Source organism: Nyctereutes procyonoides, unplaced genomic scaffold (assembly GCF_905146905.1).
Source record: "Nyctereutes procyonoides isolate TBG_1078 unplaced genomic scaffold, NYPRO_anot_genome, whole genome shotgun sequence".
In the NCBI taxonomy this organism is placed as follows: Eukaryota; Metazoa; Chordata; class Mammalia; order Carnivora; family Canidae; genus Nyctereutes; species Nyctereutes procyonoides.
The window spans coordinates 6,987,138-7,014,417 of record NW_026575025.1 but is presented as its reverse complement, the minus strand read 5'-3'; the positions used below and the strand labels follow the sequence as shown (position 1 = coordinate 7,014,417).

The 27,280-nt window shown below is 54.0% G+C and overlaps 1 protein-coding gene across 5 annotated transcripts in view; it reads right to left on the bottom strand.

The window, feature by feature from the left end:
- The window catches only part of SHANK2 (SH3 and multiple ankyrin repeat domains 2), a 512,111-nt gene that overhangs the window by 179,283 nt on the left and 305,548 nt on the right, over window positions 1–27,280 (bottom strand). For all 5 annotated transcript variants that reach the window (XM_055314494.1, XM_055314499.1, XM_055314504.1 and 2 more), the window contains exon 15: window positions 7,505–7,580. In XM_055314494.1, the coding sequence (XP_055170469.1) occupies window positions 7,505–7,580 (76 nt within the window). The remainder of the gene's footprint in view (window positions 1–7,504; window positions 7,581–27,280) is intronic.

Below are 27,280 nucleotides of genomic sequence, written 5' to 3'. Positions count from 1 at the left end.
AAAAATCCTGTGTCATATATTTGAAAGTTGCTGGGATACCACATCTGAACAGTTCTCATCGCAAGACAAAAATTGTAACAATGTGAGGTGACAGATGTTAACTAGACTTCTCATGGTGATCATTTTGCAATTTGTACAAATATCAAATCATTATGTTCTATACCAGAAACTAATATAAAGTCATATGTTAATTATATCTCAATAAAAAAAAAGAAAAAAGAGACATAAGGGGTAATCACAGAGGTAGGAAGGTAATCCTCAGGCAAATGAAGCAAGACAAGTAAAAAATGGTCCCTCCACCGAGCAGAGTTGCATAGAGGAGGCTGGGTAGGGGTGGGAGATGAGGTTTCTTTCCATTCCTAGCCTCGTGTCATTGGTTAGATTAATAACTTATTTTACTCTGTAATGGATGTTGTATCTGTCTCAAAACTTGTGGAAGGAAGAAAACTCTTACCCTGAGAATGGAGGAGGGGCAGGTGCCCTGGGGCAGTCAGGGGAAGTGGATACTTCACTGAGGGCTGATGTCAGGAAGCAGCAAGAGGATCGGCAGAGGGTGAGCAGAGGGGCAGGAGTCCCGGACCCTTGTGATGGGTCACGTGGGAGGGGAGCAGACCCAGGTCTCCCATGTGGGCACCGGATGTGCTGTTTATCGCGATGGTGATGGCAGAGGAAAACATTTTTTAGGGGAAACCATTGGGATGCACTTTCTGGGGCCGTGACTCATCCCACTGGAGACCTGGCTCCAGCTGCCATATGCGTGCATATGGTCCCGCTGGGAGAGCCAGCTGGAAGAGCTGTTGTTGTGACTTCTTATGTTGCCTGTGCCCAGAGATTCACCTCTCTCCTTCTTGGTCTCAAGAAAGTTACAAATTGATATATACTTGTAAAAAAATAAAAATACAGATATGGGGGGGAGGAAGATATCACAAAATTGCCTCATTCCTTATCCCAAAGGAGCTGCCTTGAGAGCTTCATTATTCATCACTAGGCCTAGCCATAAATTAACAGAGAGGAAAAAAAAAAAAAACCAGAGTATGCTTCCTTGTGAATCCAGCAAGTGAACATACTTTGGGGATTGATGCCTCTCTTTTAAGTCTAAGGAATAATAAAAAACATAGAAATATAAAATAATGATGGAGGGAGAGTGGGGGAAATCAGTGTTTCTTGTCATTCAGTTCTTACTACCTACACGCTGAGGCAGTCTTCTGGAACACAAAGTTAGGGTTTCAAAGGAAAGCCAGCTACCCACACACGCTGTCCACAATTCAGCATCCCTCTGGATTTATATAGCGCATGCCTCTAAGCTGCAAGCACTAAGCATACATTTTCCCATTCATCCTGTCAGGAACACCACCGCAGATGTGGCCTGAGCTGGAAGTATGATCTCTACTTTGCAAACAGGGCTAGGGATCAGGGAATGGCGCACAGAGAGGGACAGCGAGTTGTCCAAGGTCACGCAGCATGTTAGCTGGAAAGTCAGATGAAAGAACCAAAAATAATTTTTTTCAAGGGCTTCACAAGGCTTCAGATAATGTGCACATATAGTTCCATATTCAGAGTCTGTCTCTGGGGAGATCCTCAGGAAACCAGCAGTGGGGGTTTTCTCTGGGGAGGAGTGGGGGCCGGGAGAGGTAAGGATGAGAGGGGGACCTGCTCTGATGCTGCACCTGCACATTTTGAATTTTTTATTGGTGTGTCTATATTTCCAATTGCCAATTTAAAACAACGCATAAAATTGGATGATGAGGTCAGAAAGCCGTGAAAGCATGCAGCTATGGCTAGTGGACGTTCGCCTGGAGAGCAGGCACGATTTGCCACCCTTCTCATTCAACTGGTCTCACTAAGGAAGAGGAATGACAGCCCATCACATTCTTAGATGCTTTCCCCGCGTGGTGTTTCTGAACGCAGCCCTGCCAGGCAGGTCCGAAGCTGCAAGTGCAGCTTTGAATGTGTAGGGAGAGGTTCCACGAGGGATTTGCTGACAACAGGGAGCAGGTCCAGTGCCCACGCACCTCTGGTGCTCTTCCCTGTAAGACCCCAAAGAAGGTGGAGAGTCCTCCTCACTCTGCACTCACCCCACGTGCAGTGCCTTGGCGGGTCCTGGCCCTTCTTGCTACACCTTGCACCTGGAAGCTGTCTATCCCTAACCCTCCACTGGCCTGAACCGCCACCATCACCATCATCTGGCCACCATCACCATCGTCTGGCCAGGAAGATAGCAATGGTCTCACAACTGGTCTCCGTTCTTCCTTCCGTCTGTTTAACTCCTGCAAAGTTACCTGGATCATGTCACTCTTTTGCATAAAGCCATCTAGCATCCCCATGGTGTGAGTGGGAAGAAATCCACTCGTCTTCCACAGAGCAAAAGTCCTTCTGTGGCATCGTCCTTTCTACTCCCTTCCAGGCCACTGCTGTTTCTGTATGGCAGCTTCTCTTTTCACCTCAGGACCTTTGTACATGCTGGGCTTTCTGAAGACGGCTGTTTCTCACCAACTGCCAGGTTTTAAATCAAAAGTCACTTTGTCACAGAAACTTCCCTTGGCCCCTTATATAAAGCTAGCTGGCTCCAACCTGCCCAAGAGACTACATGATGAAACTGTTGATTTGGTGCATAGCATTAACCACTCTGTGGGATTCCCTAGTTTATTTATGTACAAACTTCGCTATTTTCACCATTTAAGTTTTAATCTACATGAGGTCAGAGACTGTGCTCATCTTATTTACCTTTATATCCTTAGCTCCCTGAATACTTGGCTTTTGATGAATGTTGGTTAGACAGACAAGAGGAATGGATGGGTGCATGGGCAGATGGATGGGTACATATGGATGGGTGGATGGGTAGATGGATGGTTGGGCAGATGGTTAAATGGATAGATAGTTGGTTGGATGGATGAGTCGGTAGATGACTGAATGGCTGGTTGATGGATGAGTGGATAGGTAACTGGATGGCTGGATGAGTGGATAGATGGATGGGGTACATTCAGCCTACAGTGAGAGCCTAAGGTCTCCTTTTCCTCTCTCACGTAGACTTCTCCTGGGTGCCCCATGCTAATGAGGCTGGAGATCTGATTAAAATGAATGGGAACCTGAGAATCCCAAACTCTGTATTGAGAAGTGTTTTTAAAAACAAGATTGAAATATCTGTAAGGTCCTGTGTAGAAATGGTCCCAGGTTCTCTGCTTTCTGATCTTGATCATGTGCCTGCATTTCTAGACACTTCTGCTGTGTGCAAATAGGGGGAGTGGAAGGGAATCCTCAGGAGAGAACTGGTCAGAGTAACTGTACACATTCAACAATGGATGGGAGGGTTTTGTCAGACGACCCTTAAGCTCAAAAGAGGGGGTGAAGAGGGGAGAGCCACCTCCTGACTGATTCAGAAACCGTCTACGTTGAGTCTCGCTTCCTACTGCATTTTTCTTCAATTACATCTGCATCTGCAACGGGGCGGCCTCAGCCGTGACTGCCTGCCCAGACCGTCGCCCCGCCGCCTACGGTGGGTAATTGGCCCGGGTGCTGGCGCACCACCCAGATCTCTGTGGCTCACCAGGCCGTGTCTGACGGAATTTGGAAGAGCGCTAATGAACTGCTGGCTGGCCTGCCCAGTGACACGTATGCCCCTCAGATGCCTTCTGCCCGTTTAGCCAGGGCCCGGCCTCACCCCAGCACCCGCTAGAGAGCTACGCATGCTGCCGCTGGGGTTGGGATGGCCAGTGGGAGCCATGAGCTCCCTCACCCCTGCCAAATGTGCAGTCTGGGAGGGGTCAGTTCTCGGAGGCAGTGGCCCCCCCTACACTAACCCCGACCGCCCGTGTGGAAATGTCCAGACCTGATAACCCAGGTGCTATCATCATTCCATCTGCCCCACAGACTTCATCAAATGATGGTTCCGTGTCTGCCAATTTCTCTCAAGCCCAGGCCAGGTCTGTGGTCAGCTTTGGGCAGTAACATCTCCACCGTGGGACAGACGGGGCTGTGGGCGAGGGTCCCGGATTCCAGGCACAGGAACCCGTGCGGCCCAGGGCTAGGTCCTGATGTGACCTTCCTTCCTGCACTTCAGTGTTCTCTGTGAAGTGTTACCCACTGACTTCCAAGGTCACTGGAGGGTGGGCAGCAGCAGCCGTGATTGAGGAAAGGCGCAGGCACGCGGCAGGAGGTTAATAAATGGCACGATGATTACTCGTGTGTCTTTCTGGGCAACTGAGCCCACAGTGGGTCTGATGCCCCCTCCCTGGGAGAGTGGGGGTGGACTCCTGAAACACAGTCAAGGGCACAGCTTTCATCATTTGCTCAGAAGCCACCAGGTGGCCCGGGTGTGGCTGGATGTCCTTCTTCTCTATGGTTCCAGACCTCGGACAGTAACATGTAAGACAAAAGTCTTTATCTGGGCACCCAAGAACAGGGAGGCATAGCTGGCAGGGATCTCACAGTAACCTGGTCTAACCTTCTATGACATTCTGGCAAGAGAATGCCTACCCTGCTTGACTCCCTGCAATGGGGGGGTGGCTCATCACCTCTTGACACTGCTCTGTTCTACCTCTGAACAGCTACGACGGTTCTGCACACCTGCTGTTGGCCACGTGGCAGGTAGTATGTGTCCCTGGTGCGTTCCACATGACATGCTACTCAGCCAGCCTGGCCCCAGAGTCTTCTCTTCCAGACTCAGCCAACTCAGGTCCTTTGATGGTTCCTCTGTAGGGACGCCACCTGTTTCAAATGCTGAGAGTTTGTGCACATGCACTTTCACGCACACATATGCATCAGGGGTGGCCTCTTGGTGGTTCTCTGCCAGCAACAGGCCTTGGGGGGACTGGGCCCTGCAGAAGCCACTGCCTGCAGGCAAGTCATGGCTGTCACAGGCTCTTCCCCAAAGCTGCACTCCTGGGCTGGATGGCCCTCCACATAACCATGGCGACAGCTCTAGGCCTTTCTTGGAGCTTCAGGCACCCTCCTTCACAAAGCATGACAGGCACATGGGCTGTGACAATGTGTCCAGGGTACATTTCAATAGACAGTCTCTTGCTGCGGCAGAAACAATTCATCTGACCCAAACAGAGACTCCTCAGGAGAAGCCAGGGTCAGGCGTAGCTCCCTGGAAGTCACCAGCCTGGAGCATTCTCTCCCTGGGCTGTGCTGGTGGCCAGGCCAGGATCGCAACTTGAACATTCAAGGTCAAAAAGTAGGCAACATTAGCAAGATCTGGAAAGTTGGGCAAGCCCCTTAGGAGGGGATGACCTAGTTCCTCTGCTGGGCGTGGGATTCTTGTCCTAACACATTTTGTTTATGATGGAAAGGTGGTTGGGACAGGTCAGCATGAAAACCAGGTCCTATCTGCAATTCCACTGCTAGATGCGAGCCCCAAAGAACTGGAAACAGGTGTTCAAACAAATACTTGTGTGAGAACGTCCACAGCGGCACCATTCACAAGAGCCAAAAGGTGGAAGCAACCCAGATGCCCAACCACAGAGGAATGGCAAGCAAAATATGATGCACATGCACAGTGGAATATTCTTTGGCCTCAAAAAGGCAGGACATTCTGACACCTGCTACAACACGGATGGGCCTGGAAGACGCTACATGGAGTGAAATATGCCAGACATAAAAAAAAAAAGTACAAATTCTGTATGATTCTACTCCTATAAGGTCCTGGAGTTCAGAGAGGGTGGAGAGTGGTCACAGGGGGGAGGGATGGGGTCAGTGTCCCCTGGGGACAGAGAGTGGACGGTGGTCATAGGGCTGGGGGAGGGATGGGGTCAGTGTCTCCTGGGGACAGAGAGTGGATGGTGGTCACAGGGCCGGGGGAGGGACAGGGTCAGTGTCTCCTGGGGATAACAGAGAGTGAACGGTGGGCACAGGGCTGGGGGAGGGATGGGGTGTCTCCTGGGGACAGAGAATGGACAGTGGGGACAGGGCTGGGGGAGGGATGGGGTCAGTGTCTCTTGGGGCAGAGATTCAGTCTGAGAAGATAGAAATTCCGAGAGATGGATGGAGGGATGTCCACACAACAACGTGAATACACCTAATGCTTCTGAGCTGTGCGTTTAAAAATTATTGAGATCATAAATTTTACATTATGTGTATTTTATCACAATGAAGAAGTTTAGAAAGAAGGATGTACTGATCCCTCTAAACATGGATGAATCTTGTGGACGTTATTCTAAGCAGGGAAGCCCCACAGGAAAGGTCACAATGAATGCCTGCCTCCCTTTACATGAAACTCCCAGAGAGTAGGTCGGTGGGGGCTAGTGCTGTGGGCAGGGGGGGTCATGGCTAGGCGCTCCCTTTTGGGGGGATGGAAATGTTCTGGAACTAGATGGGGTGGTGGTTGCATGATACTGTGAATGTACTAAGGCCACAACATACGTTTGGAAATGGCAGTTAGATTATGTGAATTTTAACCCAGTAAAACAGAGAAACAGATGAAAGCAGGTTTGATCCCTCATAGGATCATAGTCTATGCTGCTCATCACAGACCCACGGGGGGCCCCAGGGTGTGGGGCAAGGCCCAGGGCAGGGTGTCCAGACTCTGCCCACCACCCAGAGATGGTTTGGTGGGCTTTTCTGAGGGGGCCCCAGGGATGGCCTGTCGGGTCACACAGCCTGCATCCCCCACTTGCTAACTCTCATTGAGGCCACCGTCCACGAAAAGCCCTCTGTCTGGGTCGGGGGACAGGATTTTTCTCCACGCCCTCCCGGCCCCCAGTGTAGGGAGTCTGGTGTTTGTGACAGGAATGAGGGGTAGAGAGACATGGTGCTTGGGGACAGTGAGAGCCAGAGAAGCAGAAGTGACAGCAGGGCAGTGGCTGTCAGTGAGGCTCACCTGGCAGGACCCCAGCCTGCCTCGGCCTCCCCCAGAGTTACAGGGAAGAGGCACACAGACACCCATGGACATCTCGTGCCTGTATCGTTTCTGTGGGGAAGTTCGAACCTGTGCCCCGTGTTGCATCATCAAAGGTACACGGCTCTCTGCATGAACCAAACATTGCCCCTAACCGGCCTTTTAACAGTCAGAAAGCAAACCTGCCAGGCTCCAAGGCTCTGCCTGCTTGGGGCCACACTGTTCAAGGGGGATGAGTCTTTCTTGTACAAAAACCTCAACTCAGAGGCAGAAAGAAGCGGCAAATGTATCTGAGGTGGAAGCCCAGAGTGATGGCATCCTAAAGATTTCTGGTGGCCAGTGCCTGTCATCTCTGACATCTGTGCTGATCCCCACGTAATGCTTAGTCTTCCTCCTCCTGTTTAGGCAGCCCTCTCTTCCTCTGGGCCACCCCGCAAGTGCACCCAGCCCCGACCCCAAACCTCGGGCAGCATCGAGACCGCATCTTGGGGAGGTTCACCAGAAGACAGTGGCTTCAATGCAGCCCATGTACAGGGGGTCACAGCAGACCCACTGAGGGAAAAAGCCAAGGGGGTCCGAGTGCCCCATGCAAGCTGGTCCAGCGCTTTCATGGTACACGTGAGCATCTTTGACCAGAGTGGGCCTGGCAGAGAAAGAGCCACATCTTACCTGGTAGCATCGAAGCTGTCATAGGAACCGACCGTGTAGTGCCTGAAGAGTTTCTTGCTGCGGTCTGCACGAGTTTCTGCACAGAGAGGGAAGAGAAACACGGTTTAGAAAAGTCACAGTCCCTGGACGCAGAAATCAGGCCAGCTGGGCCTTTCATTTATCTGACCTACGAAGCGCCGAGACCCGCTCTCCTGTGGAAAGATCTGGGAGGAAGTGAAGGCCTCGTTCTGGGACCTGACTTTGCAAAATTGGAGGAACCCATATGAACCCCAAGGCCGGCTTTTGCAGAGTCAATACTCTGCCTTGTGGTTTAAGCTGGAATAACAGTGCGCCTTGGGCTCACGGAGCCCGCCAGCATGGTTTTCTCAAATGCTGCTGGGTCTTCCAGCAGATCCGAGGGTGACTGCCTTTTGGGAAGAGAATGCTTATTGTTACTTTTCTGGTGATAGATGCTCTTTCCTAAAAAACAAACAAAACCACAACCGTGATTCACATTCCTCATTAAGTCCTCTGCTTGCTTTTCTTACTCAGCAGATTTCGACATAAATTTCGGGGGACGTGGTATGAGCGCTGTCATTAGATTTAACGCATAGCTCAAGGCGGGACGGAGAAAACCCACCACCACACAAAAACAAGATTCGGCTCAGCGATTTGCTGTTCATATATTTCCCCCACATATAAAAGCTCCTGCACAACCTCCTTCCTAAGCCCTGGGAAAAAACCACAGAGGAATTATGGGACTGACCTCAGGAAAACAGCTTAAAAATCTCACGATAACTTCTGTAACCCTCTCTGTGGCCAATCCACATTCTAAGCTGAACCAGCACACATATTCAAACCCCAAACATATGCCTTCAGTTAAAAAATGAGTGCACGTAAGCGTACTGAGGAAGTTCAGGTAGCATCACTTGGCTCCTTTTATGCGGGAGGCAGGTAGTTCAGCAAACATGCAGGCTCATTTTCTGTACAGAATGGAGTTGCCTTTGGGGGATGGGAGGAGCAGATGTCCAGTCCAGGACTACATTTCCCAGCTGCCCTTGCATCCTGATAGGGCCACATGACCACTTTCCACCAATTGAATGTGAGCAATGGAATGGCATATTTCATTACAAGGATGGGGTGGTGGTGGTGGGGTGTCTCTTGTGCCTCCCTACAGTCTCTCTTGCCACTTTGCCCAGCTCAGAGTTAGGACTGCTGGGCCCTAAAGGACGGTAGACTCTTCTAGGGTCCCCACAAGATGCCTGGGTCTCCGTATGTTGAACTGTTGAAGTGAGCAACAATTAGACGTCTACCACATCATGCTACATGAGAAGGACTTACTTGGTACAGCAGCTAACACTGTCTTAACCAATGTGCAGGCCAGGTCCTCTGGGACTTGACTCCCACCTGCCTTTCCACCCCTTTCCTATCACTAACCCTGAGGCTCCAACAACACAAAATATACAATTCCATGAACAGCAATATCATTATCATCATTGTCGTCGCCAACACTAACTGAGTACCTGCTGTATACCAGGTCCTGTTCCAAGTGCCATTCCTATATTCACTTCCTGGACCCTCATGACCCCCGCTGATGGGGCATGCTCTGCTTTGTAGGCCACCTTTCAAATCCTGCTCAGGACCTTGGGGGTCCTCCCCATGGAGTTGGCCCCTCTGTCTCTGCTTTATGTGTCCTTGCTGCATCATCACTGACAATTTTTGGAGTCCTTTCCCTGCACTTCGGTCTGGTCATCTGGGATCAGCCATTCACTGGTCATAGCAGCCCAGCAAAGGAGATGGGACTGCAGCCATTTTATGGATGGAGATGGTAAAGCTGCCAAGGCAAAGTCACATGTTCACTAATGGCAAGGTCAGGATGAGTCTCTTGGCTGGTAAATGGGCCCCAGGCTCAGGCACAGACCACCAGACACACTAACTGACCCCTGGAGGTGGTCCAAGTCCCCTTGCTCTCTACAGTGCTCAAGGGTGGGGACTGGCCTTTCTCTCTATCCCACCACCACCCACCCATACCTAACCCCTGGTAGATACCCACTCCAAGTGCTTGTCCACCTCATCTAAGTGACCTATTGTGTAATTAGCAAAGAAAGCAAACTGCACACTATCAGAGTAGCTTGAGTACATGGGACCCTTGCTGGGCTGGGCACTGGTCCAGCTAAGCTGCATGTACCTCTTCTGTGTTTGGCACCTGGATGAAATGTGCCCAGATGTTTTGTGTCTTCCTCCCCTCCTCTTTCACTTCTGTAGCATGCATATGTGCAATCTGAATCATTTATTAAGCCTACAGGGGAGATAGGTCCTGTGCCTCGCATGCAGGGACTAGGAGACTCACAGAGTGTAGGGCCTTAGCTCTGCCATCAGGGGCTCATAATCCTGAGGATGGGGTGAAGACAGAGCATGACACGGACCTTCTGTGGTCTGGGCTAAGGGCACCAGCAATCAGATGACTGGAGGAAGTACATGGGCCAGGCAACACATCTGGCCAGCTCAGCCCTGTGACATCTGTGTGGGAGCCCCATATGTGCCAGGCCCTGAAGGGATATGTAGGATTTGAACCTCTTTGTGTTAAGCAGAGTAGCTCACAAAGCCACTGAACAACCATGGGGACTCTCTGTAAGCTGCTATTATTACTCATAATTACCTCGCTTGCTTAAGCCCTATGTAGGCAGCTCTATGCTGGTCGTCTAGGGAAGTGTTGGGCACTGAGAGATGACTGGTGTAGGCCTTTGGCTAAAGTCAGAGGTTGTGGGTTCCAGCAGCAGAGAGAGTGTGCAGCAAATGTGTGTGTGTGTGTGTGTATGTGCATGTGTTTTCTAGAAGAAACATTTCAGAAAGGGAGCCATTTCTAGCCTAGGTCAGTTAGCCAGTGGTTCCTAGACTTTGGGATTATATGGACCAATAAAATATTAAACAAAAGAGGGAAGAATGTAGACTGACATAAAATTTACCAAGTTTTTATTTTGGTTCAGTAAGAACATTGAGAATAATAGATTCCCTTCTGCTACCTCAATTATCTCATTAGAGAAAGGAGACCCATAGAAATGAGACCTGCTTGATGAAAACCTCCCACTGCAGAGGTCTTTCCTGTCCTCTGGCTCCTGGACACAGTCATACTTCTGCTTTGGATATGGCCCCAAAGAGCAGTGAAGAGGCACTGAGGGAGACATCATTGCCACCATCAGGGTCATTACCATCGTCATCACCATACTCATCATTGCTGCTGCCATCATCACCATTGCCACCATCACCGTCATCACCACCATCACCACCATTACCTCCATCATCACTACCATCAACTTCATCACTTCATCATCACCATCACCACCATCACCACCACCATCTGCTGCATGACACATGCCGATGAGAGACAAAATGATTACGTAGAGTCCAATATCTTGGAACAAAGAGGCCCGAAGGGGCTACACCATCAGGCGCTGCCAAGACATGAAGATGCTAAGGTGAAGCCCCAAGTCCGGGTTGGCTTTTGGTTTTATTATCGTAGAATGTAAAGTATGTGGAAACAAGGAAGGAGAAACAACTCAAGAAACCAATCATGGGAGGCACAGCAGGAAACTGTGTATGTGACTGTCTGCATGGGTCTCAGGGGGGCATTAACTAGGGGGCTGTGGGGGATTGGAGAACTGACATCAGCAGGCTTGGCTGTCTGTCCACCATCATTGCTGTTTTCAGTATGGGCTGATGACAGGAATAACTGGCTTCTGCCACACGCATAAAGCTATTGCCATTCATCCGTGTCCCTTTCTTATTGTTTCTTTTACTCTCTGAGATCTTGCTCTCCCATAATCATCACCATTACCTCCCTCATCACCATCACTGCCATCATCATTGTCCTCATCACCATCATCACTATCACCACCTCCCTCATCACCATCATCACCACCTCCCTCATCACCATCATCGCTGTCACCACCTCCCTCATCATCATCATCACTGTCATCATCATCACCATCACCACCCTGATCTTTATTATCATCACAGGAGCTCTGCTAAGTCATCTCTTCACTTCATCAAAATGAAGTTTTCCACCTTATTTGGTCTTCACACAGAACTTGTGGTAAGTGGCTATCTTGCTCCTATTTTCAGTTTCTGACCTGGGGAGAGAGAAGGTAGGCTAGATTGCTCTCAGGACGCTTCCCTTCTGTCACCGTGTATGCCTCATGTCACCACCAGGGTTGGCCTTTTTTGGCAGCCTGGGACCTGCTGTCATTGTGCAGGGAGCCGGGGGCTGCTGGCTGCCTGGGCTGACCGCTTCCCAGGACTCACTGATGCAAATGTGAATCACAGATAGAACACTTTGGACTGGGCAAAGGGGAGAAGCATGCATTTGAGGCCAGGCGAGCATCCCTGTGGGTGGATGACAGCAAGACACAGGGCTTTTCAGAGAGGCATCTTGGCCTCAGCTGGAACCTCCACCACCAAGTCAACTTCCCAGGTCACTGGCCTCTGGGCCCCTGTTCAACCAGCAGTGGCTGCAGCCCCTGACACTCCTTACTTTCTAACTAGGAGCAGGGGCATCTAGGCCTCTGCTGCAGCAGAGCCAATGATGCACACTGCTGCACCCAGCCCAGCAGGCCTTATGTGGGACACTGCATGGTAGGGGGATGCTGCACCTCTTCCCCACCGTTTGCCTCTGGGTCTGCCCAGCACTTGCCCAGCACCGGGAGCAGTAAAGGAGGCATCACATGCCAAGCTGGGGGCTGAGGTTCCTGTGCGGCTGTCACAAACCTCCCAGAATGTCTCAGACCTGCAGGATTGTGGTTGAGGTTGGTCTTGAAACCCCAGCTACTGTCAAGGGCAGACACTGGGGGGTTTCCTGTGTCCATCTCAATACTGAACAAAAGGACAGACCTGGGGTTCTGAGTGGAGGCAAGGAGCACAGACCCCATGACTGTCAGCAGGTCCTGGGCAACTGTCTGTCATTCTGTTATTCAGATGTGGACACACACATTCGAAGACTGCAGTTGGCTGACTTGGTCACTTACACACCCAGCAGAGCCCACTCCAGGCTCTTGGGTGTGGTCAGAAATCCACGCGTCCTTCAGAGGGTCCTAACAAGAGCCCTCAGAGCCCCCATATCTGCCTCCACTCTCCATCCTGCACTATCACTCTTCATCTTCCATTTGCATCAAAATTACCGACCAGCCACACCTTTCACAGTCCCTGTGCAGAAGACATTCCCCTTCTCCTGGGCTGTGCCTCCCTTGTTCTTTGGGGTCAGTCCTTTCTAAGCCCAGCCTGGTGGTCGAGTGAGGCTGCCCAGCCCCTCCCCATCCCCACTGCCCACCCCCGGACTCCAGTGTTTGGCAAGGGAGCCTGGCAGGCTAGGCTGTCCTTTGACCACAGCAGGTGCCTGGCACAGGGGCAGGATATGTGACCCTGGCGGGGACAATGGATCCTACTCTTACTGCTGCTATTTCTACTTTTGAGGCCACTGTGGGGGAGACGCTGCCTGAGAATGAGTCACACCAAGGACAGTGGAGCAGCTGGCAGGGAGGAACTGACCAACTGCCCTGGTGACATGGTCTGAAGCCCGGCACACAATCCACAGCTATGCCTGACTGTTCAGTTACACACACCAAATACATTTCTTTTTCAGTTTAAGACAATGTCGTTTACGTTGTTTTTAGCCAAAAAAGTTCAGAAGGATGCAGTAATGCATTTAATGGTTTGCAAGTTTGCACTGACAGCCAGGAAAACAGCCACCCAAGGTATGGTGCTCACACTGAGTCTGGGTGCCTGCATCCCTTCCCCGGGGAAAGGACTGCTCCCTTCACCACATGGGCATACTGGAGGAGCTACCTCTCTAGAGGCCTGGCACCCTGATCACCACAAGCACAGCTGTGCCGCAGGCTGCTGCAGGCATTATGTGGGACTCTCCTGGACCCCATCATTAGTATTAAGGGACCATGACACACACAGGACCCAACCGGCATTTTCTGAGATGTTCTGAGGGCTTGATGCTGCAGGAGGTGACCTTGCCTCGGTTGGATATCCTTAAAACTAGTCTGGGTCAATGAGTTTTGAGTAGTGACTTATATAACTTCTTGGATGTTTGGAGCATTCAGTCCCCAGTGTGAGCCTGTCCCTTGGCCCCAGCATTGATCTTTGCCCAGGGGCATGGTGATCAAAATATGAGATGATGATTGCTCTGTCAGCCTGGGCCTCCCAGGAAGCCCCCTGGGGTACATGACAGACATGTGGCATGAGAAATAAACCTTTGTGGTTTATTAAGATTAGGGACCTGTTTTGTTACTGCAGCTTTACCTAAGCTGACTGATGCAGACCATGCATGGTCTTCTCTCTCAAGGGAGCCAGAACATTCCACGTTTTGCTCAAGCCTGGCAGAGCTGACTTTCTGTCACCAGCAACCAAGAGTCCTGGTGAGTATAGGAAAAAAAAAAAAAAGACTAGACATGATCAAGGCAAGGTCAGAGCTTGGCCCCTTGTCTGGGAGGTTGTCCATACTTTCCAGAAGAAGGTGGAAAACCACTCAACAGACAACAGGAATGTATCTCAGTAAACATGGACGTAGCCCAGCACAGTAGCACATGCCTTTATGTGTCTTGGGGGAGCACAAGGACGCCTCTCTGCTTATGATCAAGGAAGCAGATAATCTAACCAACCCAGAGGGAACTATTTACTTTTTTGTTTCCCTAACACTGAAGAAGCTTCTCGAAGCCAAGAACCAAGTACTTTGTAACCAGGCTCACCTCCTTGGCCACCGCCAGGCCAGTGCTTCATGCAGCAGATACTCAGCAGCAATGTCCACAGTCCCACACAGCAGTTCCCTGCCCTCATCTGAGTGACCATCAGCTTTGCTTGGACTGGTGCAGTAGTCTCTGGTCTCCCTGCTTCCGTGCTTGTCCCTCCCCTCACTGATCTACTCTCTGTAGAGCAGAGGGAGCTTGAAGAAATGTAAAAATTAAGTGGATGCCACTGTGCTGCTTACTATTTTTTCAACAACTTCCCATGGAATTAGAGGCACATCCAAGTGCTCTTGGGTGACACCAGCCTAACACGGTGTGGCCTCAGCTCTCACTGCTCTCTCTTCTCAATCACCCCACTCCTGCCACATTAAGTGTCTCCTTGTTCCTTGCAAATGACGAGCTTGTCTGTACCTAAGGCCCCTGCACTTGTTGGTCTCTCTGTGGGATGCACTCTCCTCAGCTTACTTCCTACTGTTCCCCTGGAGCCCCGGCTCCTACAACATGGCCTGGGGCACAGAAGTGCACAGTGACTGCACATTCAGTGCATGAGGGGATGAAACCCCATGCATGTCCTTGGACTCTTTGCTGCTATTCACTGATGGCAGATTCGAGTCCTTGGGTCGGACTGTGACAGGTCGAGGCTAGAACACAGTGCACGGGACCTTGCTCTTCCTGGGGTCAGCTGGGGTAGAAGCAGCCCGCCCTGCAAACTGAGACGCCAGACCTTCATGGTGAAGATGTGGGCCTTCCTCAGCGGGCGCTCTGGGCCTCAGCTTCTCACCTACAAAGCCAACCACTGGATGAAATGACCCGAGTCTCTGACTTCTTGACCTGACACCTCTCCTCTGCTAATGATGCGGCTGGGGGCTAACCCTTAGCCAGGAGATGGCCAAGTACCCGGTTCCCCACACAGGCAGCGTTTAAGTGGATGCACCCTGGAAGCTTTTTCTGAGTGTGGCCTAGAAAAATCTACACTGAAAGAAAAAAAATCTAGAAATCCCATTCCATATACCTCCTGCAACTCGTGAAAGGGAGTGACAGATTGCATGACAAGCCTCAGACCGTTTGCATTTAAAATAGCCCTTTAAGCAGAGCTGCTGGGAAGAGGATCCCATGTAGCTCGGCAAGGAAGCCAGGAGGAGGCATCTAGGGAGATTCTAATGGCCTCAGGTCCTCAAGGGTGACTGGTTCCGGAAACAGAACCCAGGAAAATAAATGTTCTCAAAAAAAAAAAAAAGTACGGTACTCTGATGGACCAACAAGGTAGTTCAGAGGACAGCGTGGCAGGCAGGAGGGCTCTCGGGTCAGGAGACACCCTCATGGGGAGGGTGAGGAAGCTGGGTGGGGTCCCTCCTGCCCAGCCAGGTCGGTGGGGTGGGGGGGAGCCCTCGCTCACAGGTGCCCATATGTGGGAGAGGCATGCAAGGAAGGGTGCAGAGGCCTGCATTTAACATGGCAATTGTAAGCCCACCCCCCGCCCGCTGCACAGCCATGCTGGAAAGTGCTTCTCTGGGCCTTGGCTTCCTCATCTGATGGGGGCCAGTAGCAGGGTGCAACAGCCCTGTGGGGACATGTGGACTTGTAAAGGGACCCCATGTGGGCTATCTGGGACTCTGTGCACGTTTTGCCCCAGGAGTCCCCCTTGGACTTGGGTTTTCCCATCTGGCCTTCCCCTAAGGCATCCTGCCACCCCCAGGATGGAGGGAGACCCCAACCATATCTGTCCAGGGGACCCCAGGAGCTGCCCTTCAGATCCCCTCTTGGCCTGGGAATCAGGAATGGGCATGAGATGGCCTTGGCTTCCTGTCTGAAGTGAGCACATCCCGATGCAGACACTGAAGCCATGGCCATGGGGAACAGAGGGGATCAGTGGCCAGAGACCGTGCAGCCCTGCAGAGAGCTGGCTGAGCCGTCCTGGCTCCCGGCGAGGCCCACACTGCCTCCAGAACCAGGGGAGGCTGGGCCCTGCATTCTGCCCTCGGGGTCAAACAGAAGCCCTGCATACCTGTAGTGGTATTTACAGTGACAGTCCCCCCTATGTGGCTCCAAATACCCTCAGGGACAGCGTGCCCCTTGACGGCCCTCACTGCATGCCGACACCCTTCAATCCCTCTCAGCCAAAGAGCAGCTAAAATGGCCAAGCGGGGGACGCTGGACCTACCAGGGGAGGGGTTCCCTTCCCTCTCCGTGAGAAAGCCTGGGACTGGCCATGGGCAGGAGACTAAGCGTCAGGATAAGAAACGCTTCTGGGCTGTGCTGCCTCAGTTCATCCGTCATGATAGGGGGTCACGCGGGATTATACACCGAGCTTTCCATCTTGTTCCCCACATGCGGTGCCCCAAATTTACTCGGTTTATCGACGACCAGCTCAGAAGCCAAGAAACGGCTGCGAGAGCACGTGCGCATCTTCAAGGGGAGATGAAAGGAAAGTTGCCTGCGGTTTTCTCCTTGGGGACAGAAGGAACACTGACTGACAGCTCCTTTGTGGATGGCCGGGGCAGGGATTTAAGATGAGAAAGACGAATTCAAATTCGTGTGAGTCCTGAACAGGCCAGTGCAGAGGTGGATGCGAAGAGCTGGATTGTGTCGGCAAGTGCAGCTCCAGCCCTGAGAACACAGGGCAGCTTGGTGCGCGGCTGACTTTCTAGACTAAGCCCTGAAGGCAAGGCTGAGCGACCACCACTGGCCACTTAGGAACCAGGAAGGGTCACTCTGGAGGCTGCACAGAGCTGTCCCCTCCGGGCCGCAGAACGGAACAGGAGAGGAGGCCACCGGAGAGAGCCCTGCTTGGAGGGAAATACTGCCAGGGGCACAGCGGGCTGCCGTGGTCCGCGACCTTCACCCTGGCCTTCCTCCCCAGAACACTGTCAGGTTCTATGGCAAGGGGACACCATCCAGGTGTGGACTAAACCAATCCTAGGAGAAGACCATTTCCCCCTGTGGTTCGACCCCGAGAAGAACCAGAGGTGCTCTCACCAGTGTGAGGATGGAGTAGCCATAGGAGCAGGGCTGTGGGTGACCCACGGGGGCCGAGAGTGGCCCCTGGAGGGCGGTCAGCAAGGACTTGGGGTCCCCCGTCTCACGGCTGCCAACTCAGAGCATGGGGGGCAGAGTCTCCCCAGAGCGCTGGCTAATGCCCATCTGGGCCGACACCCCGACATGGGCCTGAGATCGGGCACAGAAGCCCGGCAAGCTCGCCCGAGCAGCTGACCCCTAGCGGGCTCATCGACAGGTGGTATCGGGAGCCGTGAAGCCTGCGGCCACTTAGATCAGCACAGAAATCAGACAGAACTGGTGTTTTGTTTATTCAGGTGCTGTTTTCTATTTCTCTGAAGATTTAGCTTCAATCCCACCAAAAGGAGGGGGAGAGACAGAGCGATGAGAAGAAGGGATCGTGAAATTCCTGACGCTCCCCGTGTCCCTCCTTCCCCTGGAATCCAGGTCCTCTCTTGCCCTCATTCCTGGCCCCTCATCTAAAGAGGCAAAAGCTGCAGCAGTGGACACCTGGAGCCCCTGGCCCACCCCTCATTGCAGTTCTGGATGCTGGGCACCTCCTCTGGGCCGGCACTGAGTCAGATGCGGCCCAGCAGCCTCCTGCCACGTTGCAGGGCCCCGGCCGCCCGGCGGTGCAAGGTGCCCGGGCCGTCCCACTCTGAGCCCCCCGCGCTGCGCAGCCACACGCCTCCCTCCCACAGCTCCTGTGATCTCCAGCGGGTTTTAAATCAGACACCACTCAGGCTACACCCCAGGCTGGCGAGCCAAATGCAGAATCAGAACCACAAGGAGGAGAGAGATTACCGATGAGGATGAAGACAGAAATAACTTTTCTTTTTTAAAACCAAAGATGCCGACGGGCTCCTTGCAGAGCAGAGAAGCAGGCGGACAGTAACACGGGGAGAAGCCGGAAGTGGGCACAAAGGCAGGCAGGCTGGGTGCTGGTGTGTGGGGCTGGGTCTGTGGGGCTGTCGGGGGCTGGCAGGCGTCACCTCCCACCCTGGCTGGACTCCAGCTGGAGCAGGAGAGGCTGGCTGGGGCAGTGGGTGGGGCGGGGTGAGGGCACACAGCCCACTCCCGGGCCCAGCCCCACCCTGTTCCCCGGCCCTTGGGGCTCTGCCAACAGGTCAATCCACTGCGGGGCCTGGAGATCAGGCCCCACGCGTGAGACAGTCACGGGCGTGCAGACCGGTGATGTGAAAGTACACCTGCCCCACCCGGATCAGGGGCTAGCACAGCCGCAGATCATTTACAGACCTCGCGTGCAGCGGTGTCGGCCGAGCCAGGGACGGACGAGAAAGCAAGGACGCTGTTCTTAAAGCAGACCCTGTGCCACGCCGGCCTCACGGCGGAGCGTGTGTGCCTTTCCTGCGGCTGTTGCAATGAACTGCCACAAACCTAGTGGCCTGCCAGGGCAGACATGTGTTCCTGTAGAGGCCCGTAGGTTGGGAATCCGGCTCAGATCTGACCAGGCTGGGATACAAGTGTGGGCAGGGCTGTGTTCCCCCCGGGGGCGCTCCCGGGAGAGTCCATCCCTTGGCCTCTTCCAGCTTCCAGAGGCGCGTGCACTCCTTGGCTCGGGGCCCCGTCCTCCATCTGCAAAACCAGCCAGCCGCGCCGGGTTGAGTCCTCAGATGCCACCACTCTCATTTGAACCGTGTGCCTCCCTCCTCCGCATAGAGGCGGCTGGGATTGCATGGCGCCCTCCTGGATAATCCCGGATAATCTCCCCGTCCTAACGTCAGCAGCTAGCTTCACTCCATCTGTGACCTCACTTCCCCTCTGCCATGTATCCTAACATAGTCCCAGGTTCCAGGGATCAGGACGTCAACACGTTTGGGGGCCATTACGCTGCCCCCCCCCCGCCACAACCAGGAAGAGACTGTACCTAGCACAGCTGGGCCAGACTTGCTCAGATTCTGTAAAGCTCTATTAGTTGAGGGACTCAGAATCTTGCTTCCAGGTCAGAAAACCCGAGCAACAGACATGGTTTGCCAGAAAGTGCACGTCCCTGTTTGTAGGAACAAAACGCAGTGCGTTCAGGTTGCGACTGAATCATGACAAGAGCCGAGGCCAGGGCTCAGCTCCTGGGACGTCCTGCCTTCTCTGTGCAAGTTGGGGAAATGGTCCTCATCTCCATGTGAGTTTGCTCTGTGCCTGGCAGCCTCCTGCATAAGTCCTCCTTCAGCTGGAATAACTGAGCTCTGCCAGACTGGCCGGCCCTTCTCCCAGAGGCATGTTCTTCCCCTCCCCCACACCTGGTTTCCAATAGCTGAAGCCACTTACATGGTGGGTTATGGCCAACAAGCAACTGAGTCATTGATTCCATTTATTTCCAGCTGCTCGAGCACTGGTCTGTCCATCCCCAGTGTGTGTGCACATGTGTACGACATATGTCACCCGCTCCACTCGCCCCTCCTGCCCAGGTCTGGGTGCACCAGCCCAGTGCCCCTATGGTCGGGCAAAGACCCAGTGGCAAGAGGCCACACTAGGGTTTCTACAATACCCACATGCCTTGACTTCTCTTAAAGTTGGCACAGGTGTCCGTGGGTGTGGGGAATGCCAGCCACCTCCTACCCTCCAGGGCACACATCAATGGGTCCTGAACACTCAGGCACTGCACGTTCACCAAATCTATGAACCCCAAAAGCCAGAGGTGAAGTCAGAAGGGGTGGATGGGGGCTGATTTTCCTTCCCTGATAAACTGCAGCCATGTCAGAAAGCTGGACCCCAGGAGACTCTTGGTCACACGTAGGCTCACAGAAGACATCGCAGGAATTACGCAGTGGTTGTGCCACTGGGTGAGCCCAGAGCTCCTTTTGTAATTGTAACTTTATGAGATGGTCTTTTTGCCCCATGGGGCCTGCTGAGGCCACAGGGTTTGTGCGCCCACATGCCGAGGCCCGCTGGTGCTGGCTCCATCCACTAAGCCACAGGAGAGGGGGATTCCCTCGCCAGGCAGCCAAGGGTGCCTGAGGGTGAGGGCTGTGGCTTGGCTGGGAGGCTTAGCAAATGGTCAGAATGTGGAGGGCCTGAGTAGGGCTCCAGAAAGGGGAAAGGAGGGAGGTGACCTCAGGCATGGGCACATTGCACTGCCACCACTGTCCCCTTCTATCAATGGCTGTCACCTGTCATTGCACTGTCGGGGATGCCTTTCCCAGTGCCATGCGCTGGTTCTAAGCACAAAACACTTGCGCTCCTTCTGGTGGTCCCGGCCAGCCCGCGTGAGAAATAGTGTCCTCTACTACAGGTGAGGAAGTGAGAGACAGGGAGGCTGAGTAGGATGGGCGCTCCAGCACAGGTGGCCCCGCCCTGCCCTCCCTTCCCACCCAGGCATAGAGCGCTCACTCTGCCCCGTGCAGGGCACCTTCCTCCTCAGACAGACACCCAGAGCCGGCTCACTCAGCAGCACCTTCACAGGCACTGGGAGGCCAAGAACTCCGTCTTCCCAGCCTCCATCCAGGACCAGACTTCCCCACCCCAACCAGCCCTCCCCAGGGCACGTCCCCCTTTCCATTCTGGACATGGCATGTCAGCCTCACTGCCACCTTGAGATGGCAAAGAGATGGGGCAGGATAGAGTGGGCAGGCGTGTTTAGGCAACAGGCTCTGGGGTTTGTCTCCGGAAGCTGACCCAGTGCCACCCCAGCTACAAAGTCATGTCTCATGTTTGGTTCCTGATAGCCCCACGAAGCAGTACACAGAGGAGGAAACCAAGGCACAGAAGGGTGAATGGAGTCCCCTAGGGCACAGCTCACGAGTGATGGAACTGTTTTTTTTAGGCGTTCCCTTAGCGCCTCTGCTACAACCATACAGCAGCACCACGAGGCGAGTCTGTTCTGCCCAGAAGAACATCAGGTGCACCGGACACTTTCCAAGGTCGCCGGGCTGGCGGGCGGTGGAGCTGGTCCCAATCCTGGATCTGAGACTCAAGGTCAGGGCACTGCATTTGACCACACCACCCCTGCAGCAGTTTTAAAAGGACAAATGTGAGGGAGGAAGGGTTCTCTGTGGACAATGCCTTTTATGATGCTATAGTTGAGAATCATTTGGGGATGCAGGACGCACCTGGAATCTCAGGCTTTCTGGCTAAGGACCTCCATCTGAGGAGTGGCCAGGGCTTGCCATCACACGGTACGGACCCACCTCCAGACCCTCTGCTCCCCTGTGCTTGCGAGCTCAGGGTACCTCCCCGCCAGCGCTCATGATGGGGGGTCTGCAGTCCTGTCTTGCCCACCTGATCCTGTCTTGCAACCCCCCAGGCCAAGGGAGGCTGGGACACTGCTGGATGGGAAGCTAAGCCCCGTTCCTGGCATTGTTGACTGATCCCCACCTCCCAAATTGGCTGTCAATGAGCTGGTTTCTACTCTGTAGTAATTAGAATGTTTTGTGTGTGTGTGTGTGTGTGTGTGTGTGTGTGTGTGTTTTTAAATCGGCCCAGGCGGCTAAGTGGAAGCGTTTATACCCATACACAGAACCAGAGTGGCTTTTTCAGTGGAAATTACAGTAAATGAAGGACTGGGCGCCTGTGTGGCATGTTGTTGCCGAGCTCAGTTGGAGTGTCCATGCCAAGGACGTCCCGTTTCCTCCCTTTCTGTTCAGACAAACCCTCGCTGGCCAGGGGAGGTTGGGGGAGGCCGATACACCTCTGGCCTCGGGGCTGTGGTGACCATGGCCGAGAGGCAGAGTGTCTGAACACAGGCAAGGATCTCCAAAAGACTTTTCTGGCATCGCATCCACCGGTCAGGGCGCAGAGGGCACAGAGGCCTGGTCTCTGTGTTCTGCCAGGATATGTGGATGGATGCTCAGCACAATCCTTTGAGTCTCTCGCTCACTGCCTCCACCCAGGACCTGACCCCACAGAATGCCTGGCTTTAGGCCCCACAGCACGGCTGGCCTCTCTGCCAAGCCCAGCACAGTGGCTGGGCTGCCACTTGTGGGAGGGTGACCCAGAGCGGGTCAGGACACCCCTCCCCCACAGGCGGGGCCTTCCCAACCCCCCAGCGCCCCCGCCCCCTCATGTGGCCCAGGGAGGTGAAGTACAAGGCCAAGGGCACTGCACTGCAAGCTTGAGCAGCAGCAGAGCTGGATTTAAACCCAGGAACGGACTGGGGGCGGGAGGATTCTTTTTAGTTCTTTAAAATCTTTTTTGGGGATGCTGGCAGCTGAGGTTTAAGAATTAGGACACGGAGAAGAAAGACCTGTGGAGCTCAAGGAAACCGCCCTGTCGTGCGGAAGGGCGGCTTGGGGCCTTCCTGGCTTGGCGCTGCACTGCCAGGTGGGCAGACCGCACCCCGAGGTCACAGGAACAAGCACATTCACCCCTGGAAGGGTCAGGGTGGATGGAGGAGAGGGACCCCAATGGCGCTAACAGACCACACAGAGAGGAGAGCCCCCCTGGGAAGGACCATACTATGGTGGCCAGCCCCTGGGGTCCACACACCCTGCTCAGAAGTAGGCACGGCCCCTCCCAAGAGGCTACAGGTCCCCGACAGACACTGGGGCTGGGAGGGGGAGTCCAACAGGTCATGGCTCAGTTTCTCCTGGCCAGTGCCACCTGGGAGGGGGCTCCATCAAGGAGAGGCGTCTTATCTGAGTAGGTGGCTGAGGCCCTGGCCGGACACTCGCAAGCTAAGCGGTCTCCCCTCTGCTCTGCTTCCATGAGCGACAGGGGAGCCATTGGCCTCGACCGTCTGTAGAAGTTGAAGAAAGGAATGCAATCTCTAAATACATATGGTGCCTTGTCCCCCATGCTACATTGCCGACGGAGCGCACAGTCCATTTGATTTAAACACACACACACACACACACACACACACACACACACAAACTAAGACCCAAACTAGCCATGTTTCTTTGAAGGAGGGCAGGCAGGGCTGGTTGTGAGGCACCCTGCCCTGTGCCGGCTTGGGGGACTTCCCATACAGTATGTCGGGTCAGAAGAGACACAGGATTCCCGGAGCATCTATGCATTTAGGTTGAAACGACTCACGAAGCAGGTGCCCTCCCTCAGAGTTCACAGCACTGCTTCCGAGGCAGAGACGCCCAAATTGGTCTGAAAAACCCACTGGCCTCTCCACGGGGCTCTTGAGAACACGGGGAAGCCACGGGGACTCTAAGAGCATCCGAGACGCCTGAGCCCTCTGGCTTGATCTGACGGCTACTCTGATTTTTCCTGCTGCACCGGGAGCAGGAGACAGCCGTTTGGGAAACAATAGCCTTCTGCGGGAAAGCACAACCAGAGACACAGTCATTCTACAACACACCAAGTGCAGAGCGATCGCCTACACAGCAAGCCGCCCCGTCTGAGCAAGTGCCCGCGGGACTGCCAGCACCGCGATTCTGGCAGAGAACAAAGACTCAGCACACCAACCCGAAGCGGGTTCGGGAGGCGGCACCGTACCTCCGAAATGAACTTTCTTCTTGAATCGTGAATTCTCAGCCATCATCTGCAGCCTGGGTGTGACCATCTCACTCAGGCCGGTCCCGCTGCTGCGCTAGGTCCACGCGGGGACCGCGTCCCCGAGGCCGGCCTCATCTACTATTGTCTGGTAATCCAAGAGGGGGGAAAGAAAAAGTTGTGGCCCTCCGGGGTCGAAATTGCAGAAGAAAAGGAAAAAATGACTCAGAAGGAGAAGAAAGATGGCTCCGGAGCGTTTAATCCACAGGGAGGCTCACAAAATTGACTTTTTGAGACCGCACATTGGATCGGCGGAAAATTCAGTTCTTTGACACAAGTTGTAAGCTCCAGATTGGAGCCTGCATCCTTCCACTTCCCACTGTACCAGGGATGGTTCTTTTTCCTAGTGCTGGTTTCCATGGCAATGCATCAGTCACTAGTCTAAATACGTACGGGTGAAGGACGCCAGGAAAGCCAGCGCAATTATGCATGCCATTAGCGGGTAGAAGAAAATGGTTCAACCCGGCTATTAGCACGGGGCCGAGGTAATACTTAGCGGCTTTGTCATCCTCATCCCGGGTAATTGCCTTCTCATTTATAACACTCGGTGTGTCCTCTGTCTCGGCACACCCAGAGCCCCGTGTGCCGTGGGGGACTGCGGGCAGCCAAGTCCATCTTGGCCACACGACCCCGCCGAGCCAGCGGCACGGGGAAGGGCCAGCATCGCAGTGAAGTGGGTCTTGGTCGTGCCTCCTGCCGGACCCTGCATCCCCGGGGATGGGGATGGGGAACTCGGGGCTTCAGGAGGTGTGGAGGGATGTGGGGAAAAATCCAGGGACACGCCGTGGATTGGGTTTGAAGGCTGTGAGCAGCTGCAGCAGGAGAGCCAGGGCCGTGTCCTGGGGCTGGGGGCTGAGCCCGCCTCCCTCCCGGCGAGGTCCTCCTCCTCTTCTGGCTTTCAAAGTGCTCCCCAGCCCCGTTACCCTGCTTAAGGGAGGTGTCAGTGTGGAGAACAGAGACTCTCACTCCTTTTGGCCAGTTGTCATCACTTTCTTTTCCTAAATGGCCACCATGGGCTTGCTGTGCAGCCTCGGATGAGACCCCTCACCTTTCTGAACTGGTTAGAAAAGGGTCTGAAGGGCGATAATTCTCAATGAATGTTCTCTATACCCCTGGGGACTGCCAGGAGCCAGATCCCAGCTTTGCTGCTCACTGGCCTTGCGACCCAGGACACGTTCCAGTTCTGTTTGTCGGATGGAGATAACAATGAGTTATTGGTAAAATGGGATGCAATTTTCACTGCTCAGGGGAAGAGCACAGACACCCCGTTACCTGTGCACTTATGGTGGCGTGGTGGTTTGTGGTCTAACTTACCCATCACAACCTACACAACCTCGCTGGAATAATTGCCCTGTGAAGAATCCGAGATGAGAAATCTGGGCCCAGAGAAGTTAAGTGACTGAGCCAAGGCCACACAGCCAGGTGAGGGTGGACCTGGCCCTGGACCCCAGGTCTCTGGGCCCAGCTCTGTGTCACCATCCCATACCTCCCACCTCAGCACTCCTGGGAGTGTTCTTGATTGCACAGAGGACCCAGGTCAGCCGTGCTTGTGTGAGACACTGGCTCCAACCCCGGGACATTGGACGTGGGTCTCTCCTGGGGCGTCCTAGCAAGTCTTGAACCATCCATTCCTCCTGGTGGCTTGCAGCTCAGCGGGAGGCTATGGGCCCTTCGACCTAAGTGGGTACCTGCCTTCCTGGCAGTCCTTCCTTCCATCGTTGGTCTGATGGGTCTCTGGGCAAACCAGGAGGTCATAGAAACAGCCTGTGCCTGGTGCAAGAGGCCCAGGGGGCTGCTGCTGCCGCTCACCGGGAGGGATTTCAGTGGGAGGCAGAAGCGGAGAGACAGAGACAGAGGGTAAAAATAGCACGGGTTTTCCACAACAGCACCGGCCCCCTTTCTCCAGCACTCCATGCAGCGTGCACGAGCCCCGCTCAGCCCCACGTCCCACGTCCCTCTGCACTTGGCATCTCAGAGGCTCATGTCCTTGGAGGCACCCTGTCCCCCAGGACGGTGAGGAGCCCCTGGCTGCCCACGAGAGGGGACCTCCACCTGCTTTCACGTCTCCACATCAGGCTGCACTGGCAAGGGGTTAGGGGGGCGGCCACAGGCAAACAGAGTGTTGGTGGGGGACTCGCCTTCCTGATCTGTGACCTCGGCTTGTTTCTCACCCTCTTGTGGATGCGGCTTCACCATCGGGAACACTGGGCAGGCGAGCGAGCACGTATTGCCTTGAGATAACTAACCAAACCCACAGGATATTAGACGGTCCACTGGCCAGGGGTGTGTGTGACCTGACACGTCATGGGGCCTGGTCCCCATATGTCCTCACAGCCACAGGGTGTGCCAACGTGCCGTGTAAACTGTAAAGTACTGTGCACAACTGCCATCACGTGGGGGTGACCGTCTGCCTAACTGGTCCATCACAAAGGTGGATGTGAAGTCACACACAGATGTGGGGTGTCATATTCTCCTTCCTGTCACCACCCCCAGAGACAGCAAAGGATTAGTGCCAGGTCGTGTAGTCATGGAGTCCCTGGTCTGTGCCCTGCCCTGATGCCCACTGGTTGTACTGAAACCCTGTGTCATGTTCTGGATGGAATGGTGTCTCCCCTGTGCCCTGATCCATATCCTGAAGCCCTAACCCCCCATGGGACAGCATTTGGAGGTGGGGACTTCAGGATGAGGTCAGGGTTAGATGAGGTCATGCAGGAGGGAGAGGACCTGTGATGGGATTACCATCCCTGTAGAAGCAGATCACACCAGAGCTCATGTTCTCCGGCCTGTGAGGACAGCGAAACCAGGAACATGCCCTTCCCAGAAACAAACCCTGGATGCCCAGCCCCCAGAATCACAAAGACAAACGTCATCTGAGCCCCTGGTCTGTGGTGCTCTGTTACCTGGTCCACAATGATGGGGGATGAAGAAAGTGCCATGTCCGTGGGTTGCAGGGACAACCCAGGGGGCACAGGTGCAGCACCGAGGGCCACCAGTCTGCCATTGACAGGACAGCCATCGGGCCTATGTCGCTTCCCAGGAGGGAAAGGACCACAGGGTGAGGGCCACACACCTGTGTCTAGCTACTGGGAAACCAGGCAGGACTGGCATTTGCACGTGAGGCCTGTGGGCTTGCATGTCCCCGTATACACGCCACTGCGGGGGATGGACCGCAGGCTGAGATTTAGAATTCCCTTTGGAAAAAAAAAAAAAAGAATTTCCTTTGGAGGAAAACATCTCATATTTGAAGGTTCTTCCTTCCAGTGCCCATGGGAGCCCCATCCTCACTCTGACACTGCAGGCCCAGGCTTCTGCCCATGCCGCTTCTCTCAGCCACCCCCCTGAGCTCCAGGTCCCTGGGTTCCCTTCTCCCAGGCTCATGGAGACAGCTCCAGTGACAAAGGCCCAGGCATTCGCTGCTCTATCTCCCCAGGAGGCCAGCTCCCTCTCCCACCTCAGGTGCTTCCTCCCTGGTATCCAGCACGGGTGTCTAGAGGTCAGTTCTCGGGGGCTGTCATTGGGATTTAATAGATGAACCAGAGTTACACATGGAAGTCACAGACCCACATGTCTCCAGGAGGCCGCGGATGAGGCAGCAGGC